This window comes from Hypomesus nipponensis, chromosome 18 (genome assembly GCF_054491055.1).
Source record: "Hypomesus nipponensis isolate SF chromosome 18, ASM5449105v1, whole genome shotgun sequence".
NCBI classification, from domain to species: Eukaryota; Metazoa; Chordata; class Actinopteri; order Osmeriformes; family Osmeridae; genus Hypomesus; species Hypomesus nipponensis.
In genome coordinates, this window is record NC_140378.1 from 11107098 (window position 1) to 11126507 (window position 19410).

Genomic DNA, 19410 nt, shown 5'->3' on the forward strand with positions numbered 1-19410 from the left:
GCCGGGTGCGCGCCTTTGTCTTTTATCTCAATTTCCTGTCTCTCCTCGCTGCCCCTGTAATGTTTTACTGTGTCGTCAAATCACCGATTTGTTCTTAGTCTTGGAATAGACAACTATTAGACTTTAATAAACTGCCAGCAGTGGCCAAACTGACATACACATCGAGATTTTGTAATCAACCAATGAACAAAGATTATTTTTTCCACAGTTTAGCACTATAGTCGTTTATCAGTGTATCTTAAAACAAAGACAGGTGTGGGGTAGTGGGGCGTGCGAAGTTCACTGAGGGTAGCCTACTGCCAAAAGACGCTCCGCTCATTTATTGGACAAAGAGGGAGTAGGCGTGACGAGACATCGTTTAGTATAAATACTTTTTTTTCTGCCATTCAAGGCAAAAGTATTCCTGTCAAGACACCTGTCAAGAATCGATACGACATGGGTAATACTGGGTATGGAGTAGATAAAGCTTAACGACGGGATTCATGAAGCTTGACCACGAACTTGGAAAACGCAACGTTGATGCTACTAAATCCTTATTTTACAGGCTAATCTTTCCTCAGCCGTGGTCGATTTTTGGTCTTCAAATAAGTACATTTTGACATCTTAACTTTAAACGTGTGCTGCGCGTAGACGACATTAGTCCACTAATGTTTCTGAGTCCATTTGGTGGAGGTTTAGAAATAATGCATCCTACTGTTCAAAAAGACACAACTTACACAAAGATATTTGTCGGCGGTTTGCCATATCACACCAACGATGTTTCTCTTCGGAAATATTTCGAAACATTCGGGGACATTGACGAGGCAGTTGTGATAACGGACAGACAGACTGGGAAATCAAGAGGATACGGCTTTGTAAGTTATATTTGGCGACTAGTCTATATCCGTTTCAAACCATAATTGTCTTTTGTTGGTGATGTCAAAGCAAAAGGCTACTTTTTGAGATGGAATATGCAAAAGAATGGGAAACATAATTTATAGGAACAATGATGACGCTAACTACTGTGACCTTGTCAAAGTATGATGGTTGGTCGAGGTAGGCTACTGTAATGACCCGTTTCTGGAAAGTATAATGCAGGTGATCTTTCAAGACAACTAAAATTGCAGATATATATATATATATATATATATATATATATATATATATATATATATATATACCTTGATAAACCTTTGACTCATACTTATTACAATAAAGTATATGACGTTGTAACAAGTTATATGACCTTTTCTCAGAATAAACATATTCCTACCCGTTTCAAGTTTGGTAACGAAAGTGATGCAGTTCAGTTTCAGTTGTGTTGTAGGCCCCCTGGTACATTTCCTCCTTTCAACCACTCAAGGCTGATTTAAACCTTTCCATTTCCTCACATAGTCTATGCCTTGTGCTTTTCATGGACGCGCATGCAAGGCTCACATTCCAGCAGGCATTGGACTGAAGGTGCAGGAGATAATCTGTAGAGAGCAGAAGTCCTGAAGGGTGTAACACTGCCACTTTGTTCAGCCAACAAGTGTGTGCAGTGTGTGAGTGGTGTTGGCAGTCACATGTTGTAGCATGAGTAGATTATTTCTTAAAACGCGTAACATCAATTAGCCTATCTCCTGAGCAACAAGCAGTCAACTCTCCCATCTCTCTCTCTCTCTCTCTCTCTCTCTCTCTCTCTCTCTCTCTCTCTCTCTCTCTCTCTCTTAACCCTCCTACACACATTAAGGTACACTATTTAATACAACAAAGAACTGCTGAGATGTGCATTCCAACTTGAACCCCCCTTCATTGCCTGCTCCTCCCATCTTTTTCTCACTCTGCCTCTTTGGGGGGAGTTTGCATTGTGTGTGTGTCAGCACAAGGCAAATCCCTGGTCACAGAGGTGTGACATGTCAGTTGGCATTGTGAGATAAGGCTGCAGTTTAATTTGGACTTCCTCCCACACTATCCCTTCTGCTAAACTGTGCATGAGGAGAGGGGGAGGGGGAGAGAGCGGGGAGACAGTTTTAACCAGGCATATTTTCCCTGCCTCATGTTGATGCACCGGGCCAGTCAACCAGTGTGTTCTGTGTTTTGTTTGTGCCTAGTCCCGTCTGCCCATTTCACTCCTGAGTTCCCATAGCGGTCCATTTCCCAGAACAGCCTCCAGAAATACAGCAATCAAACCAGTCACTGTGTATGGGTGCGTGTAACTCGAGAGTCTGCTGCTGTGAAACCAAAGCAGCAGTATGTCTCTGTTCCCTCAGTGCTCTGTAATGCTTTGCTTTGTGGAGGAATGGACGTGGTGCTTCACGGCTGGTCTGCCCGCTCACCTCACTTCACCCATTAGCTGGTCCAGCTCAGTGGTTAGAGCACTTGTCTGCAGATCAACAGGTCGCAGGTTTGCATTCTCCCCTGTACTGTAAGTCGCTGTTGATGAAGGCGTCTGCTAAATGAATACATTACATTACAATTAACAAAGCTTGTGACTGCTATCACAGATATGTGTCTGCGTGTTCGTTCATTAGAATCAATTCAACTTATAGTCAAAGTATTCAAAGTGCTTTGTCATCCTGAAGTGCCTATGCAGCAACATGCTCCAGATGAGAATGTGCCCTGGTCTTCAGCAGCAGGCTCTAGTTAGGAATGCTAATCCTGCTCCTGCCCTGTTCCCTCTAGGTCACCATGATGGACCGGGGCGCAACAGAGCGGGCCTGTAAAGATCCCAACCCCATAATTGATGGTAGGAAGGCCAATGTGAACCTAGCATACCTGGGAGCCAAGCCACGAAGTCCACAGACAGGTGAGTTACACCCAAACACAACCAGCCGTTCCTTCGGCTGGTCGACAGCCCACCCTCCGGCCCCCTCATCCTGCCCCTGTGCACACCCCCTCATCCTGCCCCTGTGCACACCCCCTCATCCTGCCCCTGTGCACACCCCCTCATCCTGCCCCTGTGCACACCCCCTCATCCTGCCCCTGTGAACACCCCCTCATCCTGCCCCTGTGCACACCCCCTCATCCTGCCCCTGTGCACACCCCCTCATCCTGCCCCTTAATCATACTCAGCATGGACCTTGGTGATGCATAACCCCTGCGAGTGTGCAGTTGATGTGAAAAGGAGAGTATTTTGCTGTTTGTGAGATGAGAGAATGAATGTGTCTGTGTGCGTCAGATAGCAAATGGGAGGGGTTGAATGAAGGGAGACAGAAAATGGGAGACGATAGAAGAGGGGGATGGGACTGGAAGGAATAACAACGGAACTGTCTCTTCCTTGTTCTGTGTGACTCACTGTGTGTGTGTGTGTGTGTGTGTGTGTGTGTGTTTGTGTGTGTGTGAGCACAACAGCAATAGAGCTTGTGTTTTTGTTTCAGAAAGAAGGGTAAGACATGGAAGTTTGGTGGAATGAGTGAAAAAGAGATAAAGAGATTGAGGTAGTGAGTGATAGAGACATACAGATAGAAGGAGAGCATGAAAAAGAGATGGCAGCAGAGAGTAAAAGAAAGAAAGAAAGAAAGAAAGAGGGAGGTAGAGACAAGCAGAGGATGAGTCTTCCCTGTCTTACTCAGCTGATTCATGAACTCAGTAGGCAGTGAAGTCAGATGTGTGTGTGTGTGTGTGTGTGTGTGTTTACAGCAGGCTGTTGAATGAGAGACATTTGTTATCAGTGTACAAATACTTTATTTGCCAGAATATTTTTGCCAGATTTTTTGATTTAGCAACAATGCCATGCTCTGTATAGCTAATTGATGGAGGATGGAGGGAGGGAGAGAGACAGGAAATAGTACGAAAGAGAAAGAGAAGATGGGTGGGTATAGATGGACATCTACCTCCAGGGACATAATTGCCCCCTACATAAATGTAGAGTAGAAAAAGAGGGTATACTAATGACACACTAACTGCTGTTCTCTCTCTATCCTTCCTTCTCTGCATCTCTCATTGCTCGCTCTCTCTCTCTCTCTCTCTCTCTCTCTCTCTCTCTCTCTCTCTCTCTCTCTCTCTCTCTCTCTCTCTCTCTCTCTCTCTTCATCTATACCCTTGCCCTCTCTCTCCCCTTTGATCTCCCTTTCTCTTTCTGTCTCCCTCTCTCTTCCCCAGGTTTCTCGGTGGGTGTTCAGCAGGTACACCCAGCACTGATCCAGAGGCAGTACGGGTAAGAAAAAGTCTCCTCTTCCATGGCCCTGTCTCCTGCCTACTTGTAGTTGATCTCGTTGTCACGCGTCCCTCGTTCCCAAAGTGTCTGTGTGCTTCCCAGTTATTCAGTCAGCTCAGTGCTTTTGTAGCCCCAAGCTAGCCCCTGTAGGGGAAGCAGTCAGACACTCTCTCCTAATTATTGAACCCCCCTCTTTACTGCTCTGCTTCACTCAACTGTTTCCTAAGGGTGGCCAGATTTGGACATGGGTATATTATTAGCAAAAGTATGTTGGCCCCTTTCTGTATCTCTTCCATCTCTCTCTGCTGTTTTGCTTTCTGTGGTCCATTACATTGCATCGAAGTCCCATTCTAACTGTCAGTCATGGTTGACCTGGACCCAGACACACACACAAACTGGCTTTTTCCCAGAGGTACAGAGTGTGTTGTGTAAACAAAGCGAGTGTGTGACTCATGGTTTGATGGATAGGTGATCACTCTGTCTGTTAGTGAGTGTGTTTCTCTGTGAGTGCTGCTGGAAAGTGATCTCACTTTCACCCCTAACAACTCATGTTTTGTCAGAAATGGGATCATGTAAAAAATATGAGACAGTCAGCTTCACAATCTCTAGTTTGCCTGGAAACAAAGAGTCTTTGAGTCCTGATTGGCCAGATGTAGAATAGTATCATTACTGTGTGTGTGAGCGTGTGTGAGCGTGTGAGCAATCATACTATGCACGTCTCCCGTGGAGTGAGCAGGGCCCATGTGCTGTACTCCATGCTACTGGGGGTGCTGTGAGCCCTGTTGAAATCTCCCTGGCACAGAGGGCTATTAATATTTCAGCCGCCGGCCCTCAATTATTGAATGATATATGGAGTGATAGGGGAGTTGAGACTGACCCAGATGAGCCCATGAATGAGTGATGCTGAGCTGATTGAGTGTCTCCCTTAGAGAGGGAACGGCCGATTTAAAGCGGTATGGTTCGGTATCTCTGCTGGCTCTAGACTGCTCCCTCCTCTCAGAAGACGACAGGACGTCCTCCTTAGTGAGGGAGATGAAGTCAAGACCAAGTCAAATCAGAGTGAGCGAATCAAGGTGAGGTACACTGGAGCAAGTGTATAATCAGACACATGAAACGTGCCTGACACACATACAAGCACACACACACACACACATCCACATTCGTTATTCGTCACCTCCTCGTTTGATCAGGAAGCTGCATTGTGTGTCCCAGCTCTCCTGTAAAACAGATAACAAACAAGCTCAACTCAAATAACACTGGAGAGGCCCTGCCTCTGTCTGCAGCGCAGCCATGTTTACAGGAGACACTAAGAGTAGGCTGACTAGGACTCAGAGAGGCAGTGCGGGGGTGAGAGGTTGTCTTCTGCTCCTAGCTGCTGTCATCTCTGCCTGGAGGAACATCCCCGAGCTAGTTGGCTTAGTGTTGGCTGAGGCTCCATCTGCTAGCTGGCAGGGCCAGATGTAGGGGTGTTGACGGAAAAGTACGATTTGGCACTTTATTCAAATGTACTTCTCTCTTTTGTCAGAGGAGAGGAAGGATGTGTGGTGTGTGGGGAGTGTTTCCTGTTGAAACACTGAGGCATGGAGGCATTCGTTAGGTTGGGGGGGGGGAGGATAAGGAGGCTAGTCAGAGAAAACACACACCTGTCTGTGGGCGGGAGGGGGTCAAAACCACTGGGGCGTGTGTGTATGGGCATATGTGTGGCCATGGGGTGTCTGTGTGTTTTTTGGTCTTACGTGTTCCTGCTCTCTGCCTAATGATCTGTCTATTATTTGTCTGTTATCTCTCCCCTGGTTCTGCTAGTTCCTCAGGTGTTTATCTCTACCACTCAGGGGAGCAATTAGAAGAAGCTCCACAATAAAACACCCAATTAAAAGAAGCTTATTTTCATTCAGTTTCTTTTACAACTAGAGTTAATGTTGTGATTGTCAGTTTATCTTTACATCACTATGTTATTGGCCTCTTGGTAGACAGAGAATGCAGATTTTATTTTCCATCTCTGGCATCGGTAAAGATGCTACATTTTGGAATGAACGGATCTGTCCCAAAGCTGTCTCTTTGTATGTGTTTCCTCTATCCACTGATCCTCCTTCAAGGGCTGACCTTTTGTGTGTTTGTGAGTGCATTAGTGGGTTCGAGTGTGTGTATAGCAGAGTATGTGTAAGTGTGTGTGTGTGTGTGTCCGTGTGTGCGTGCGTGTGTGCGTGTGTGTGTGTGGGGGTATCTGTCCTCTGCCCCTGACTCACCCAGCATGTCCCTCACAGGAACTATTAAAAGCATCACTGTCCCAAGGCACGATGGATATGACTGCTGATCCTTCACCTCGCACTATCCTTCCTTCTATGCATCTCTCCTTGCTGTCCTTATCTCTCTCTCTCTCTTTGTCTCTTACTTGCTCTCACTTTAGCCACCCCAAGTTGTGGCTGTGGCTGTTACACTGTCTTTTCTCCCTGGACAGAGAGAGAGAAAGGGAGCGTTGAGAGTGGAAGAGGGGGTAGCTCACTCAAGGTTATTTTGCTCTTGTGAGTCTGTGAGTGAGTGTACACCCACGCAGCTGTGCCAATTACCCCTCCCTCCGTCTGTCTGTCTGTCTGTCTGTCTGTATCTCTCTCTCTCTCTCTCTCTCTCTCTCTCTCTCTCTCTCTCTCTCTCTCTCTCTCTGTCTCTCTCTTTATCTGTCTCCCTGTCTCTATCTATATTTCTCCATCTACTGTATCTGTCTCCCTCCCTCCCATCCTTTGTGTGGTTCCTGTGGGTGTGATTGTGCCTGTGCATCTGTGGCATGTGGTGTGTATGTACAGTACTAAATATGCTTTTGTGTGGTAGCTTATGTGACCATATGGTTTCTGTGCATGTTTGTTTGCAACTTGGTTTGTCTCTGCTTTTCTGTGTCTGTCTGTGTGTGTGTGTGTGTGTGTGTGTGTGTGTGTGTGTGTGCATGCTTCTAAACCACTGATGAGTGTGGCCAAAGGAACCCAACAGGCAATGCTGGGCTGAGCTCCCTCGCGTACGATGTTACTGTCATATTGGATCCATCATGCCAGGGCCCAATGTTCAGAGCAGGGCAGTGGCAGAGAGCAGTATAGGGCAGCCACCTGACTGATGCTGCACTTCTGCTCTGGGAAGGAGAGATCAACCATTGTAGCATGTTCCCAGTCCCCTGTGTTTTTGTCCATGTCGGTATGTGGTACAGCTTGTGGTGTTGTGAGTTGCGTTTGATTGTATTTGTCTGTTTGTGTGTGTGTGTGTTTGAGTTTGTAAGTGTGTGTGCAGCAGAGAGGAGGTAAACAGGTGGATATCACCCTGCACATTAAGTCCTCTGTTTGTGGTGTCATCACACCCAACCAGGTTCTCTGTTTGGGGGTAAACACCTGAGGCCTCACTCACCATGATATGAGAGCCGTTTTCTGCAGGGAGGTTACAGTTAGTATGTTGTCAGGCTGACACAGGCCCCAATGAGGTTCAGTAGGTAGCAGTCGGATACGATCATGATTCCAGATCAATGGCATGGTCTGTTGCATTGATTTGTCTTGTTGCGTAGGTAGTTGTTCTGATGTCATCTCTGCTGTGAAACTGGACTGAGGCACTTCAGGTTAAATAGCAGCTCGAGGCAAGAGCACCATGGAGCTGTGGACAGTGTACAGTGCTGTATGTTTCACATAATTGCTATGTCTCAGAGTCCTACTGATACCGCCCCCATTGTTGGGTGTGGAGTGCGGTGTGTGTGTGTATTCATACCGTGTGTGTGCGAGATGTGTGTGTGTATTCATACCGTGTGTGTGCGAGATGTGTGTGTGTATTCATACCGTGTGTGTGCGAGATGTGGGTGTGTGCGTGTGCTTTCACTAGTGGCTGTGATAATTAGTCATGCACCAGGGAGAGCATGGGCTATTCCTAGCGTTTGTAGTTCTAGTGATAATTATGAAGAGTAAGGATGTGTTTCTGGGAGGTCACTGTGTGGGTGTGTGGGTGATGTTTGTGCTAGATTCTTGCTGTGTTATATGAATATCTATCCTGGCATGTGTTCGTGCACTTGTGTTTTCTATTTTACGGATATGTGCACTGGATTAAATGTGCTTTAAGCTGCTTATTTATTACGTTAAACGTATACAGTTGGACGTGTGGTTGAGAGTGTGTGACGATGATGTCCTATCTTCCCCTGTGTCCAGGCTGGCCCAGCAGTATGTGTACCCCCAGGCCTTCCTGCAGCCCAGCCTGGTGCTCGGGTCCCAGCTCAGCCCCACAGCTGGCCTCAGCCCCCCCTTCCTGGACTACTCCTCCGCCTACACTCACTACACAACCCCGACCTCAGGCCTAGAGCACTACCCCTACACACCCTCTCCCTCGCCCTCTGCAGGCTACTTGGGCTACAGCTTCTCCCCTGCCACCCCTGGCCTCGGCGTCACTGGTCCCCCTACCCCGCCCACGCCGGCCCATCCTCCCCTTGGCCCCCTCTCCGGGTTCTCGGCCCCCCCAGCTGCCTTCCTGCAATTCCCCCTCCAGCAGCCAGACCGCCTGCAGTGAGAGCAGTCCTCTGGGCGAGAGAGGTGGGGGCAACTGCAACTACTCCAACTGATCTGTAACATGGAGATCTGAACATGGGGACTGCTGCACTATTATGTGACATCATCAGTGCAAGACTGGATAATCGTATAATGGGAGTGTGGAATCCAAAGGGCTCTGTATAAACACACCTAAACTTCCTTTAGTTTTTCTATTACCATTGTTATTGCTATTGTAGTTACCTTACTGAACAGAGACGATGCTGTTGCTCCTGTCATTGAGATGATATGATTGTCTGTTGCTACTGGAAGTCAGATGCCATATGGGATGGAGGGATGAAAAGGGGAGACTAACCTGGAGGAGGATCAACCTTACTTACTTAAGAATTGTCTATATGCAGTAGCAGGGTGAATAGGATGAGGGCAGCTGTGGTAAACCCCTTTCACCATCCTAAGGTACTGAACACACCCAGGTCTAATGAACAGTTTGTCAGGAATTCCTTTCTGTACGAGGCCTTGAAATCACTCTGTCAGTTAGCTTTTATCTTCCTTTTATAGTTCTTGTACACGTTTAGTTAAACAATATCTTGATACTTCCTCTGTATGTCTGTCTTTGGTCTTTGTTGTTCTTCTTTTTTTTTTTACATCTGTTGCTGACAGGAATCTACAAGTGTAAATGATCACAGTTTAAATGAATATGCAATTGTTCTATTAGGCCAAACATAGGAATGAATATGTATAGGGTAAGACAACACTGTAACAAATAATAATAGCGATAATCATGTTAAGGCAGTTTTGTTGCGAGCACATTTCCATGTTTTGGTTCATTATTTCAATGTGTTGAGCAGCAGATGAATGAGTGTGTGTCTAAAGGCTGTCCTCCATCAGTTATGTGGTACCAGGGAGAGACAGGACTAACTAGCTGCCTGCTAGTAATGTTGTTGTTTATATGCAGTTTGTAGCTGTGTGTATGTGTGTGCGTGTGTGTGTGTGTGTATCAACCCTATAATAATTGGCCATTGTGTGTGAGAGTTGTCCCTTGTTTCCCCAGCAGAGCAGCTCCAGGAGATCTGCATCATGTCCAATGAAGCCATACAACAAAAGACCAGAGAAATATGCAAAATAAACCTCCAGTGTCTAGAATAGAAAATACTTGTTTCATTATCATTATTATAATGTCTTTTTTGATGCTTAACATTTAATTACACGGTGTAATTGATCATTGGCTATCTATGTAGGTACACTAACTCTGGGCACGGATTCCATTTCTTCTGGATCCGCTGGTGTTTTAGTAGTACAACGTAGACCCTGCATCTTGGTTCTCAGTCCTTTCAACTGGCTTCATCTGCGCATCAACTTTAACATCCTAGAAACTGAAGTACTACATCATCCTATCTACAAATATATAAGTACTACATCATCCTATCTACAAATATATAAGTACTACATCATCCTATCTACAAATATATAAGTACTACATCATCCTATCTACAAATATATAAGTACTACATCATCCTATCTACAAATACAGTCTAAGAAGCATGACAAAGAGGGGGAGAAAGTCACAAGCTTCGCACCAGCGTCATTATCACAGATACAATGCCCCTCTCAGGGACCAGCTCCACCCAAGAGATCTGCCCCACCTCTCCCTCTTCCCTCATCCTCCATCTTTCCTCTCTCTGCCTCCAATGTCGTTTGGCTCCTCTTGCTGTTTTCTCTTGTTGTTTGACTAAACAGGTCAACAGTGTGCACATTTCCTCTCTGTAGATTCACAGTGTGTGGCCAATATCCTGATATCTGCATGGAGTTGGACCCATAATGCCATTATCCTGGAAGTGTTTAGCTGTGGCGCCACCCTGTGTCCACTCCTATGCACTGCAAAGTTTTGCGTGTATGGAATTATGAAATCATGAATTAAACAAATGTGACATGTTTTTTATATCAACTTTTTGTGTTTATTATCATTTAAATATGATTTCAACTGCCTTGAGCTCCCAGTGAGCATCACATGATAGGAGACTCTGTAGAGAACAGGTGTGGTTCAAAGTCTGGGATCAAAACATTTCATTTGGATTGCATGTTTTTTTTTTTTCAGAACAAAAAAGCAGATGGTTTATGTAAAAATGAATATCATAGCAAATACCACAGTGAGGGGAGGAGAAATTATAATGTCTTAAAAATTGATGACAAATGAAACAATACAGTACAAAACAGGAGAGTTGTAATGAAAATTAAACAAAATGAAAAGTACTATATCTGTTATCACACACGTACACACACACACACACGTACACACGAACACAGGCACGTTCACTTAAAATCACAGTCATACATACCAGCACACAAACACACACTCACTCATTCAATGTCACCCACACTCACACACACACACACACACATACTGTAGAAGCATGCACACTTCCTCACTCACTCACTCACTCACTCACTCACACACTCACAAATACTCACAAACGCACACAGATAAAATGTGGTGATTTGAAAAATGAAACCCTGGTAAAATCGAATGGTATCATACATCCACGTCTTGTGTCTGAAGTGCAGAAAACAAAATGAAACTGAAAACTGAAAAATAAATTCAGATGAATAATGAAAAGCATGCCCATCTTCACTGGTCTAACTCAACCCTATACGACTACAATCCCACCCCCAACCCCTTAACACTTCTACTGTCCCAATCTCCAACCCTCTAATCTACCCCTGCCTATGCCCATGGCCCACCTATATTCTCACCTCTTACCCCACCCATACCCATATCCTCTCTAAACCTCACCTTCATCCCACTCCTCTCCCCTGACCCCCTGACACCACTGCCCCTGCCCCAGGTCCCCCTGCTAGACACAGCCTACTCTCTGACCTCCTCTGGCAGTGTGGCAGTGAGACAGGTAGACTAGGGTTTGTTGAGCGAAGGTGGTGGTGGTGTGGGTGTTGGTGGTGTGGGAAGTGGGAGGGGCAGGCACATGGAGCAGGCCCTGGTTGCTTCTACCTAACAGAATGTCCAGTTCAGGATACAAAATGAGGTTTGAGGGAGAGTAGTCTTGTTGTGTCTTGAGGTTGAAGGTTGTGAACCTGTAAGTGTACAGTTGAATGTTTTGTGTACTGCATTTAACCTGTATATTAGTTGTGTTTCAATAGGAGTATCTGAGTGTTAGTCTGTGCAAGTGTTGTTGTGGTGAGGGGTTGGCAGTGTGGGGCTTGGCAGACACAGGGCCCTGTTCCTCGTCCCGGATCCCAGGCTGAGGCAGGTTTATAGAGCTTGCGTCTTGAGCTCGATGGGCTCTCCACGGGTGTCCTGCTGGGTCTCGGTCTCGGGAGATCGGATGCCCTTCAGTGTGGCCAGGCGCTCAGAGAGACCACGCATGCGTGGGAACAGCATGAAATCGTACAGAAGAGCGCCCATGGCACCTCCTATCATGGGACCGACCCAGTACACCTGCAACAACACGTGTTTGTTTTTTAGAGCTGGTCAATATGCTGGTATATATAAGTTCATTGTCCTGTGTGACTGTGTGTATCTGACTTACCCAGTGGTTAAAGAAGTTCCTGAAGAGGACAGCAGGAGCGAAGGATCTAGCAGGGTTCATCCCAGCACCAGTGTAGTACATCTGCGGTAGAAAGATTGAAAGGTGTCTCCAACGGTTTGAGACTTTACGGTGTGTGTGTGTGTGTGTGTGTGCGTGCGTGTGTGCGCGACTTACGCCCATGAGGTGTCCGATGGTGACTGAGAAGCCGATGGAGAGAGCAGCTGAGCCCATGCGACCGTTCCTCCTCTCATCCGTCACAGCAAAGACACACACCACCAGCTGCATGGTGAGGAACACCTCCACAGTGGTGCCCATGCCCAGGCTGATGCCGGGCTGCAGCTGGAGAAGCCAAGCACACAGGGAAAACACACTTTATTAAGCTATGTTCAGGACACGGGATATTTGTCATCCTCCGAACTTCTTGTCCCTGTTTTTCCTCAATTCTTCTTTGTAATCCCAGTCAAATAAAATGTATAAAGCATACTTTTCAAAACAAAGTTTGTTGAGGAAAAATGAATACTCCCACACCACCACTCTGTTCCATGACCAGGAGCCCTTAAACTCTGGTCAGCTATGTCTGTTCTCCATCTCCATAAGGGCCTCTATCCAAACTAAACCCACCACATACTATTGCCGCTAGTCTAGATGTGAGCAGGTCCTCCCAGCAGATGTTACAGCAGTCTGCTGGTCAGGGTGCTGGGCTTCCTTACCATGTTCAGCGCCATGTTGCCTCTCATGTTGTTGGGTGTGACCCCGTAGAGCACGGCTGCGCCGGCCACAGCGCCCAGGCACTGAGCGGCCATGTAGAAGACAGCGCGGAACAGGGACATCTGGGAGCCCACCAGGTAGGCGAAGGTCACCGCCGGGTTGATGTGGCCTCCGCTGATGTGGCCGATAGACTGGATGAGGGTGGCAGCCGCCAGGCCGAAGCAGAGCGCCACGTGTAGGATGTGGTGTGGCCCAGTGGTCCAGCGGAGGGCTGCGCCCATCCCGAAAAACACAAAGAACATGGTCCCGAAGAACTCGGCAAACACTGCCCGCCAAAATGTCATGGACCGGAACTCCCACATGATGACTTGTCACCGGATGCCCACCCCACAACAGAAGATTCTCTGCAAAAATCTATTGACGTGAGTCTCGATGAGGTAGATGACTACCCTCTCACTCGGAGCCTCCTTTCACAAGATTTAAAAATAAAAAAAATCGACTTCCCTTTTGCAGTCAGCTAGCTTGGCTGACCGAAACGCTAGACTAACAACAGTTCAGCAAAGTCAACAAAAGATCCACTCCACAGATCTAACTCTAAGCTATGGACGATCAGGACAATCAAACATCAAGCCGTGTACTGGGTCGGTAAAGTCAACTCAGCTGTGCGTGCTTGCCTCCCCTGTCGACCTGTCGTAGAGACATAGGTGTGTGCGTGTAAGCGTGTGGAGAGATCAAGAGGTGTGCATCGATGCCAGATGGGTGGTTCTAGAGTAGAGACAGGGATAGACGGAGTGTCCTGTGGACGTTTTAGCCTCTCTGACGGAGGGGAGAGGGCCCACTGGGGGCTTTATAACACCCCCCAGGATGCCCCCGATGACGCCACAATCCCCCCCGCAGGACAGGGGGCGGGGGCGGCAACACAGGACGTCCCAAATGAAACAAACTTAACCCCTTTGTTCCCCCCATACCACAAACTCTGAGTGAAAGAGTGTAGGCTGCAACTTGAGCAAAAGAAGGGGGTGTAGAGAACGTTTTTAGGGAGAGGTAGATGAGGGTGAGGGACCACAAAAACATCCATGTCATAGATTAGAATGGGGGAATCTAGTTGAAGTGTGTTTGTTCAGCCAGGCAAATACATTTTCATATGGCTCCTGTTGACCCAGGGCTATATGTAATTTGTTGATAATCATAATCATGTGAACCATGGAAACAAATGCTGATTGAACACACACACATTAACTCACACACACACACATTAACTCACACACACACACAGTGATAATCCAGGGATCCATTGGGGGCCCGAACGGATGAGCACAAAGTCCACAGTGTTGAAATGAGCCACACACTGAAACCCCTGACCTTGTGCAACCATTGTCTCAGTAACAAGCATGTTTGCAACATGTGAACAGGGCAACACTTCATGATTTTAAAATGATAAGGCAGCACTAGTTGTGCTGCAAAGTGACACATCATAGATCTTTTGTGGGGAATAGATGTGATATATCTCACATGTCATATATTGCTGTAGTGTGAATGTGAGATGTTCTTGGAGCAGGGGTTATGCAGCCTCCCTCTGCAGGGACGGCTGCTCAGGGCTATTGAAAGATGTGCACAATAAAGGCACGGTGATCAACATAGGAGCAATATTATATGTCAGTTAGTCCTTAGCGACAGTTTGTGGTGGTTATGGATCTTCAAGTGCCCCCTCTAAGGTTAAGAACCTGACAGTGAACTCAGACGCAAGATTAATATAAGAAGATTGATGTTGGAGTTATTTCCACATAAAAAAGGGGAGAGCATGGAGAAGGTCTGGAACACTGTTAAAAAATCATGTGGAACAATCAGAGAACAGCATGGTGGAAGGTCTGTGGTCATCGCTGCATAATGATAGACCTGCATGGAGATGCTTTTCTGGGATTTCCAGAGCACATAGTCTGCTGTGCACATCATTGACTAACCATACATTTGTGTTGTGTGTGTGTGGATGGTTGGGTCTGTGGGTCTGTGTGTGTGTGTGTGGATGGTTGGGTCTGTGGGTCTGTGTGTGTGTGTGTGTGTGGATGGTTGGGTCTGTGGGTCTGTGTGTGTGTGTGTGTGTGGATGGTTGGGTCTGTGGGTCTGTGTGTGTGTGTGTGGATGGTTGGGTTTGTGGGTCTGTGTGTGTGGATGGGTGTGGATGGGTGTGGATGGTTGGGTCTGTGGGTCTGTGTGTTGTGGATGGGTGTGAGTGTTGGTGTGTTGGTCGTGAGGGGAATGTGTCTGGTGGGGCCCAGGGTAATGTGGCTCCCATCCACCTAAAACGCTGGAAATTCTCTTTTCTGTAGAAGGGGAGCGACTGGGGGGGCTTGTGATGCTGGGGCAGGGGTGGGGGGTGGGGCTATTGAGCCGCAAGCACTGCTTTGACCAGATGAGAGCCATCACTGGGCAGAGTGGGCCCTGAATAGAGAACGCTGAGTTCACCTTTTTAAGTATCTATTCTAAATGTTAGAAAAAAACACAATACAAAATGCTGGCGATACAGGGGCAGATCATTTGTATTGTGTGTGTGTGTGGGGGGGGGGAGACAGACAGAGAGAGAGAGAGAGAGAGAGAGAGAGGGAGTGAGTGAGAGACAGAGAGAGAGTGTGAGAGAGAGAGACAGAGAGAGACAGAGAGAGAGACAGAGAGAGAGAGAGAGAGAGAGAGAGAGAGAGAGAGAGAGAGAGAGAGAGAGAGAGAGAGAGAGAGAGAGAGAGAGAGAGAGGAGAGATAGAGAGAGAGAGAGAGAGAGAGAGAGAGAGAGAGAGAGAGAGAGAGAGAGAGAGAGAGAGAGAGACAGAGAGAGAGAGAGAGAGAGACAGAGAGAGAGAGAGAGAGAGAGAGAGAGAGAGAGAGAGAGAGAGAGAGAGGGCATGTGAATTTGTGCATATCTAAATACCTTTGGGGGATGGGCATGTGTCTGACACTTTGCAGACACATCTGAAGATGTCAGTTTTTAAGTGTGTGTGTACATAAGAAAAAGAATGGATGAAATGTTGCAAATATTTATTCTAAAAACACATGAGATAAGATACACACATACAAAATACAATACATAAATTAACCAATACCAAATTTGTGTTTCACATGGATCAATACTTTTTCAAAATATTGTGAATGACATTATACAAACAACCCTAACAAATGAGTTAAGAGGTCTAATATATTTTGCCATCTAAATGTGTACCTGCATTTTGTCTTTCACATTCAACACACAGTCACACACACACACACACAAACAAACGTTAATTGCTCATTTCAAAGCTATGTTACAAGGCCTAATGACAGCTTTCATTGATCCTTGTGACAGAAAGGTTTGTGTGGGTTACTGATAGGCAAGGAAAAAAACAATTCAGTTCAGGAGGGTCGTCCTGTTAGCATTTCAAAGCCTTCACAGGTGGAGACAGCAGCTGCAACAAACATACAGGTATTTTGTATAGTGGTTAGATGTATAAAATATACACAGACAACTAGACATACAAATGGCTGAGGCTGTGCAAAAATAGATCAACATGTCTGGTCATACATTGTGTCTACTACTCAAATAATAAGCTTAGGGCTAGGGTCAGTCTATCCTGTTTCTGAACATCTATGGTATATCCCTTTTATTAAATCCAATTGGTAAATTGCTGCATGTGTGTGTGTGTGGGTGTGTGTGTGTGTGGGTGCTTGTGTGTGAGAGAGAGAGAGAGAGAGAGAGAGAGAGAGAGAGAGAGAGAGAGAGAGAGAGAGTGAGAGTGAGAGTGTGTGTGCTCAGTTGTGCTCCTGCTTGTTGGTCTGCTTGGCTCTCATGGCGGTCTGTGTGACGGTGGACAGGGAAGAGCGAGACACGCTGGCCGTCTCCACCATCTCGATGTCCTTACAGGTCAGACATGCCACCAGCTTCTGGCGGGACGCACCGGGCGCAAAGAAGAACTCATGGGACCACGCAGCCAGAACTGCCCCTAGCACTGGCCCGATCCAGTACACCTGGGAGGGATGGAGGTGGGGGTGGTCGGGGGGTTTGAGGGACAGACAGAAAGGATGAGTGAAAGGCAGCAGAAAGCGGGTGGAGATCGAGTCTCAGTAGAAGAGAGAGGCGTGCCCTGAGCTATGTTATGGTGTTCAGATCACAGGGACAGTTGGACTGGGACACATGCAGATCTTACCCAGTGGTTCTCCCAGAAGCCTGTGATGATGGCTGGGCCCAGGGAGCGGGCTGGGTTCATACTGCCACCGGAGAACCGACCCTGCAAACATCCCAAAACACACATTATCAATGGTGACAGGTTTCATCACGGTTGTGATGAGATCTACAGGTCTTCTATTCACTGGTGCTCAAGGGGATTGGTAACTAAGCAATCAGTCAGGCTGAAAAGCTTCCTGACCGCCATGAGGACCCCAGCACTGACAGAGAATCCAATGGCCAGGTTCCCTGGCTCCATGTTCTCCCGCCTCCTCTGATCCTCCACAGAGAACACTGTGAAGACCAGCTGGAACGTTGACAAGACCTCCATCCCCAGAGCCTGGGCAGCGTTCAACTCCATAGGTACCTGAGAGAGAGGGGGGAAGGACAGAGGGAGAGAGAAAAGGAGAAGGGAATAATACGACGTGGTGGTGGAAGTAGAGAAATAAGAAAGGTCGTAATTTGAAAATGTCTACAAATTACGGTAGTTGTACTAGCAGCAGAATTAGTTATTTGATTTGGTCTCCTTTTGCTGTCTTTTTCACCCCCCCCCCCCCACACACACACTCACTGACCTTGCTGATAAAGCATTCTGCAGTGGATTTTAGTGGCAGGGCAAAGTAGAGGGCTCCAGCCCCTAGCGAGGCCCCCAGACATTGGGCCCCGACGTAGACCAGTGCCCTGAGCAGGTCTAGCTTCCGTGTAGCCAGCAGGGCCAAGGTCACCGCAGGATTTACCTAGGCCCAGACACATACACAAGCACTCACTGTCAACACATCCATTGACATAAAAATGCTCCTACTCACCGGTAATTCAATTCCCACGGTCAACCTCTCGGTTGCACAGACACACACACAAGGATGTCCCCATGCACTAGGTTAACATCTCTAACACTTCACCTGCGCCCCACTGATCTCTCCAAAGCAGTGACCCAGGGCAACAGCCACCATGCCAGCAGCCAGGGCTGGGTACAGGGGGCCTGGTGGGGCCTCTCCAGAGCCGGGCACCGAGGAGCCCAACACGGCACTCACAAACACCAGGGAGCCCAGCAGCTCCGCAAGCATGGCTCGCCAAAACTGACGACTGCGCAACTAATGTTTGACAAGGGAGAGGTTAACATTTTTAAGGTGCAAGCCAAACACAACTGACCATTTATGTGTCATTTATATGAAATCCAGTGATATGAAATCCAGTGGTAATATGGTAAGGTCAGAGATAAATATCGATACTACGTAACAGCTCTTACAGTTATGATTGTATTTTTTTGATGACTGGCAGAAGTCCATGAAATGGACTGAACAAACAATTGTATTTATAGTAATTCCAGAAATTCAAGTATTTTCTCTTGTAAGGCTGGTAATTTAGGCAAGAATCCGACTCAAGTGTTAAATCCATCACACTTTATATTACAAAAAGAAGGTAGTTCCGAACTCACCTCACGCAGTGTCATTTCTAGGAAACCGAGAGTGGGTTTTCTTGTTTGTTTGTCCGTCAGTTTGTGTGGAAGAGGCCTTACGGTCTGAGGATGTTCACTCTGTGACTGAGCTCATTCACTCTCCTGGAGGGGCGACTGAGTGGTCCTCCCGCCAAACAAGAGAGCAACCCCTCCCTCCTCTTCTACATCTTTTCCTCTCTCCCACTTAAGTTAGACTGACTCACTTCAAATTGTCCAGTTTTACTGCTCTCCTTCTGCTGAGCGTGTTCTTGTCCTCCTACCAGGCCAGTACTGAGGACTGAGGTGGATGGATGGATGGCTGGCTGGCGGAGAAGGCTTTGGTCACCACTGTCCCCTCCACAGTGAGGCTCCAGTCTGCTCCCCAGTCGCAGCTTCCTTCTGTAAGGCTCAGCTCAGTGTCCTGAACACCTGGCACACAGCACAGCTCTTACAGCTGATTTTCATATCAATGACGCCCGGAGAGGCCTGGAACTCAGTGTGGAGCCCCATGATCCCCGTGGACAGGGCTTTATCACTCATACTGACTGGGAGAGAAGGATTCTGCTTGTAAATTTACATATGTAATCCACTGTATAAATAGAGGTGGGAGAGTACATTGTGAAAAGTGATTGAGTACTTAAAGGATTATGATACAGTAAATGATCCTTGTCAAAGACACGATCCATGATCCTTCAAAATATTTACAGAGCAAAGCATGGGGATGAAAAAAAACGACATGAAAGGTCCTAATCCAAAACTCATCTTCAATAATTGCACATCTAAACATCTGTTTTCACTATGAAATCTCATTCTCTCCTCCCATCCTCCCTGTTTCCTCTTCATCCACAGAACTTGAGGTACCATTCAGATCACCATGGAGACAGTCTCTTTCGTGATGCTGTTGCCATGGTGCCTATTGT

The 19410-nt window shown here is 47.0% G+C and overlaps 3 protein-coding genes across 3 annotated transcripts; 1 reads left to right on the plus strand and 2 right to left on the minus strand.

Annotated features, from left to right (window-relative positions):
- Window positions 1-410: 410 nt before the first annotated feature.
- On the plus strand, window positions 411-9769 carry rbm38 (RNA binding motif protein 38). The gene is made up of 4 exons (XM_084681072.1): window positions 411-854; window positions 2644-2767; window positions 4063-4117; window positions 8287-9769. Exons 1-4 carry the CDS (start codon window positions 648-650, stop codon window positions 8639-8641), a joined length of 741 nt encoding a protein of 246 aa, XP_084537198.1. The 5' UTR covers window positions 411-647; the 3' UTR covers window positions 8642-9769.
- A 2115-nt stretch (window positions 9770-11884) lies between these two features.
- Window positions 11885-13231, minus strand: mipb (major intrinsic protein of lens fiber b). Its single transcript, XM_084679535.1, has 4 exons — window positions 12872-13231; window positions 12336-12500; window positions 12162-12242; window positions 11885-12070 (listed from the first exon to the last, which is right to left on the minus strand). The coding sequence occupies exons 1-4, from the start codon at window positions 13229-13231 to the stop codon at window positions 11885-11887; spliced, it is 792 nt and encodes a 263-aa protein (XP_084535661.1).
- Window positions 13232-16643: 3412 nt separating this feature from the next.
- On the minus strand, window positions 16644-18505 carry LOC146252079 (aquaporin-4). The gene is made up of 6 exons (XM_084680764.1): window positions 18491-18505; window positions 17955-18146; window positions 17631-17792; window positions 17258-17422; window positions 17039-17119; window positions 16644-16859 (listed from the first exon to the last, which is right to left on the minus strand). The coding sequence occupies exons 1-6, from the start codon at window positions 18503-18505 to the stop codon at window positions 16644-16646; spliced, it is 831 nt and encodes a 276-aa protein (XP_084536890.1).
- Window positions 18506-19410: the final 905 nt, after the last annotated feature.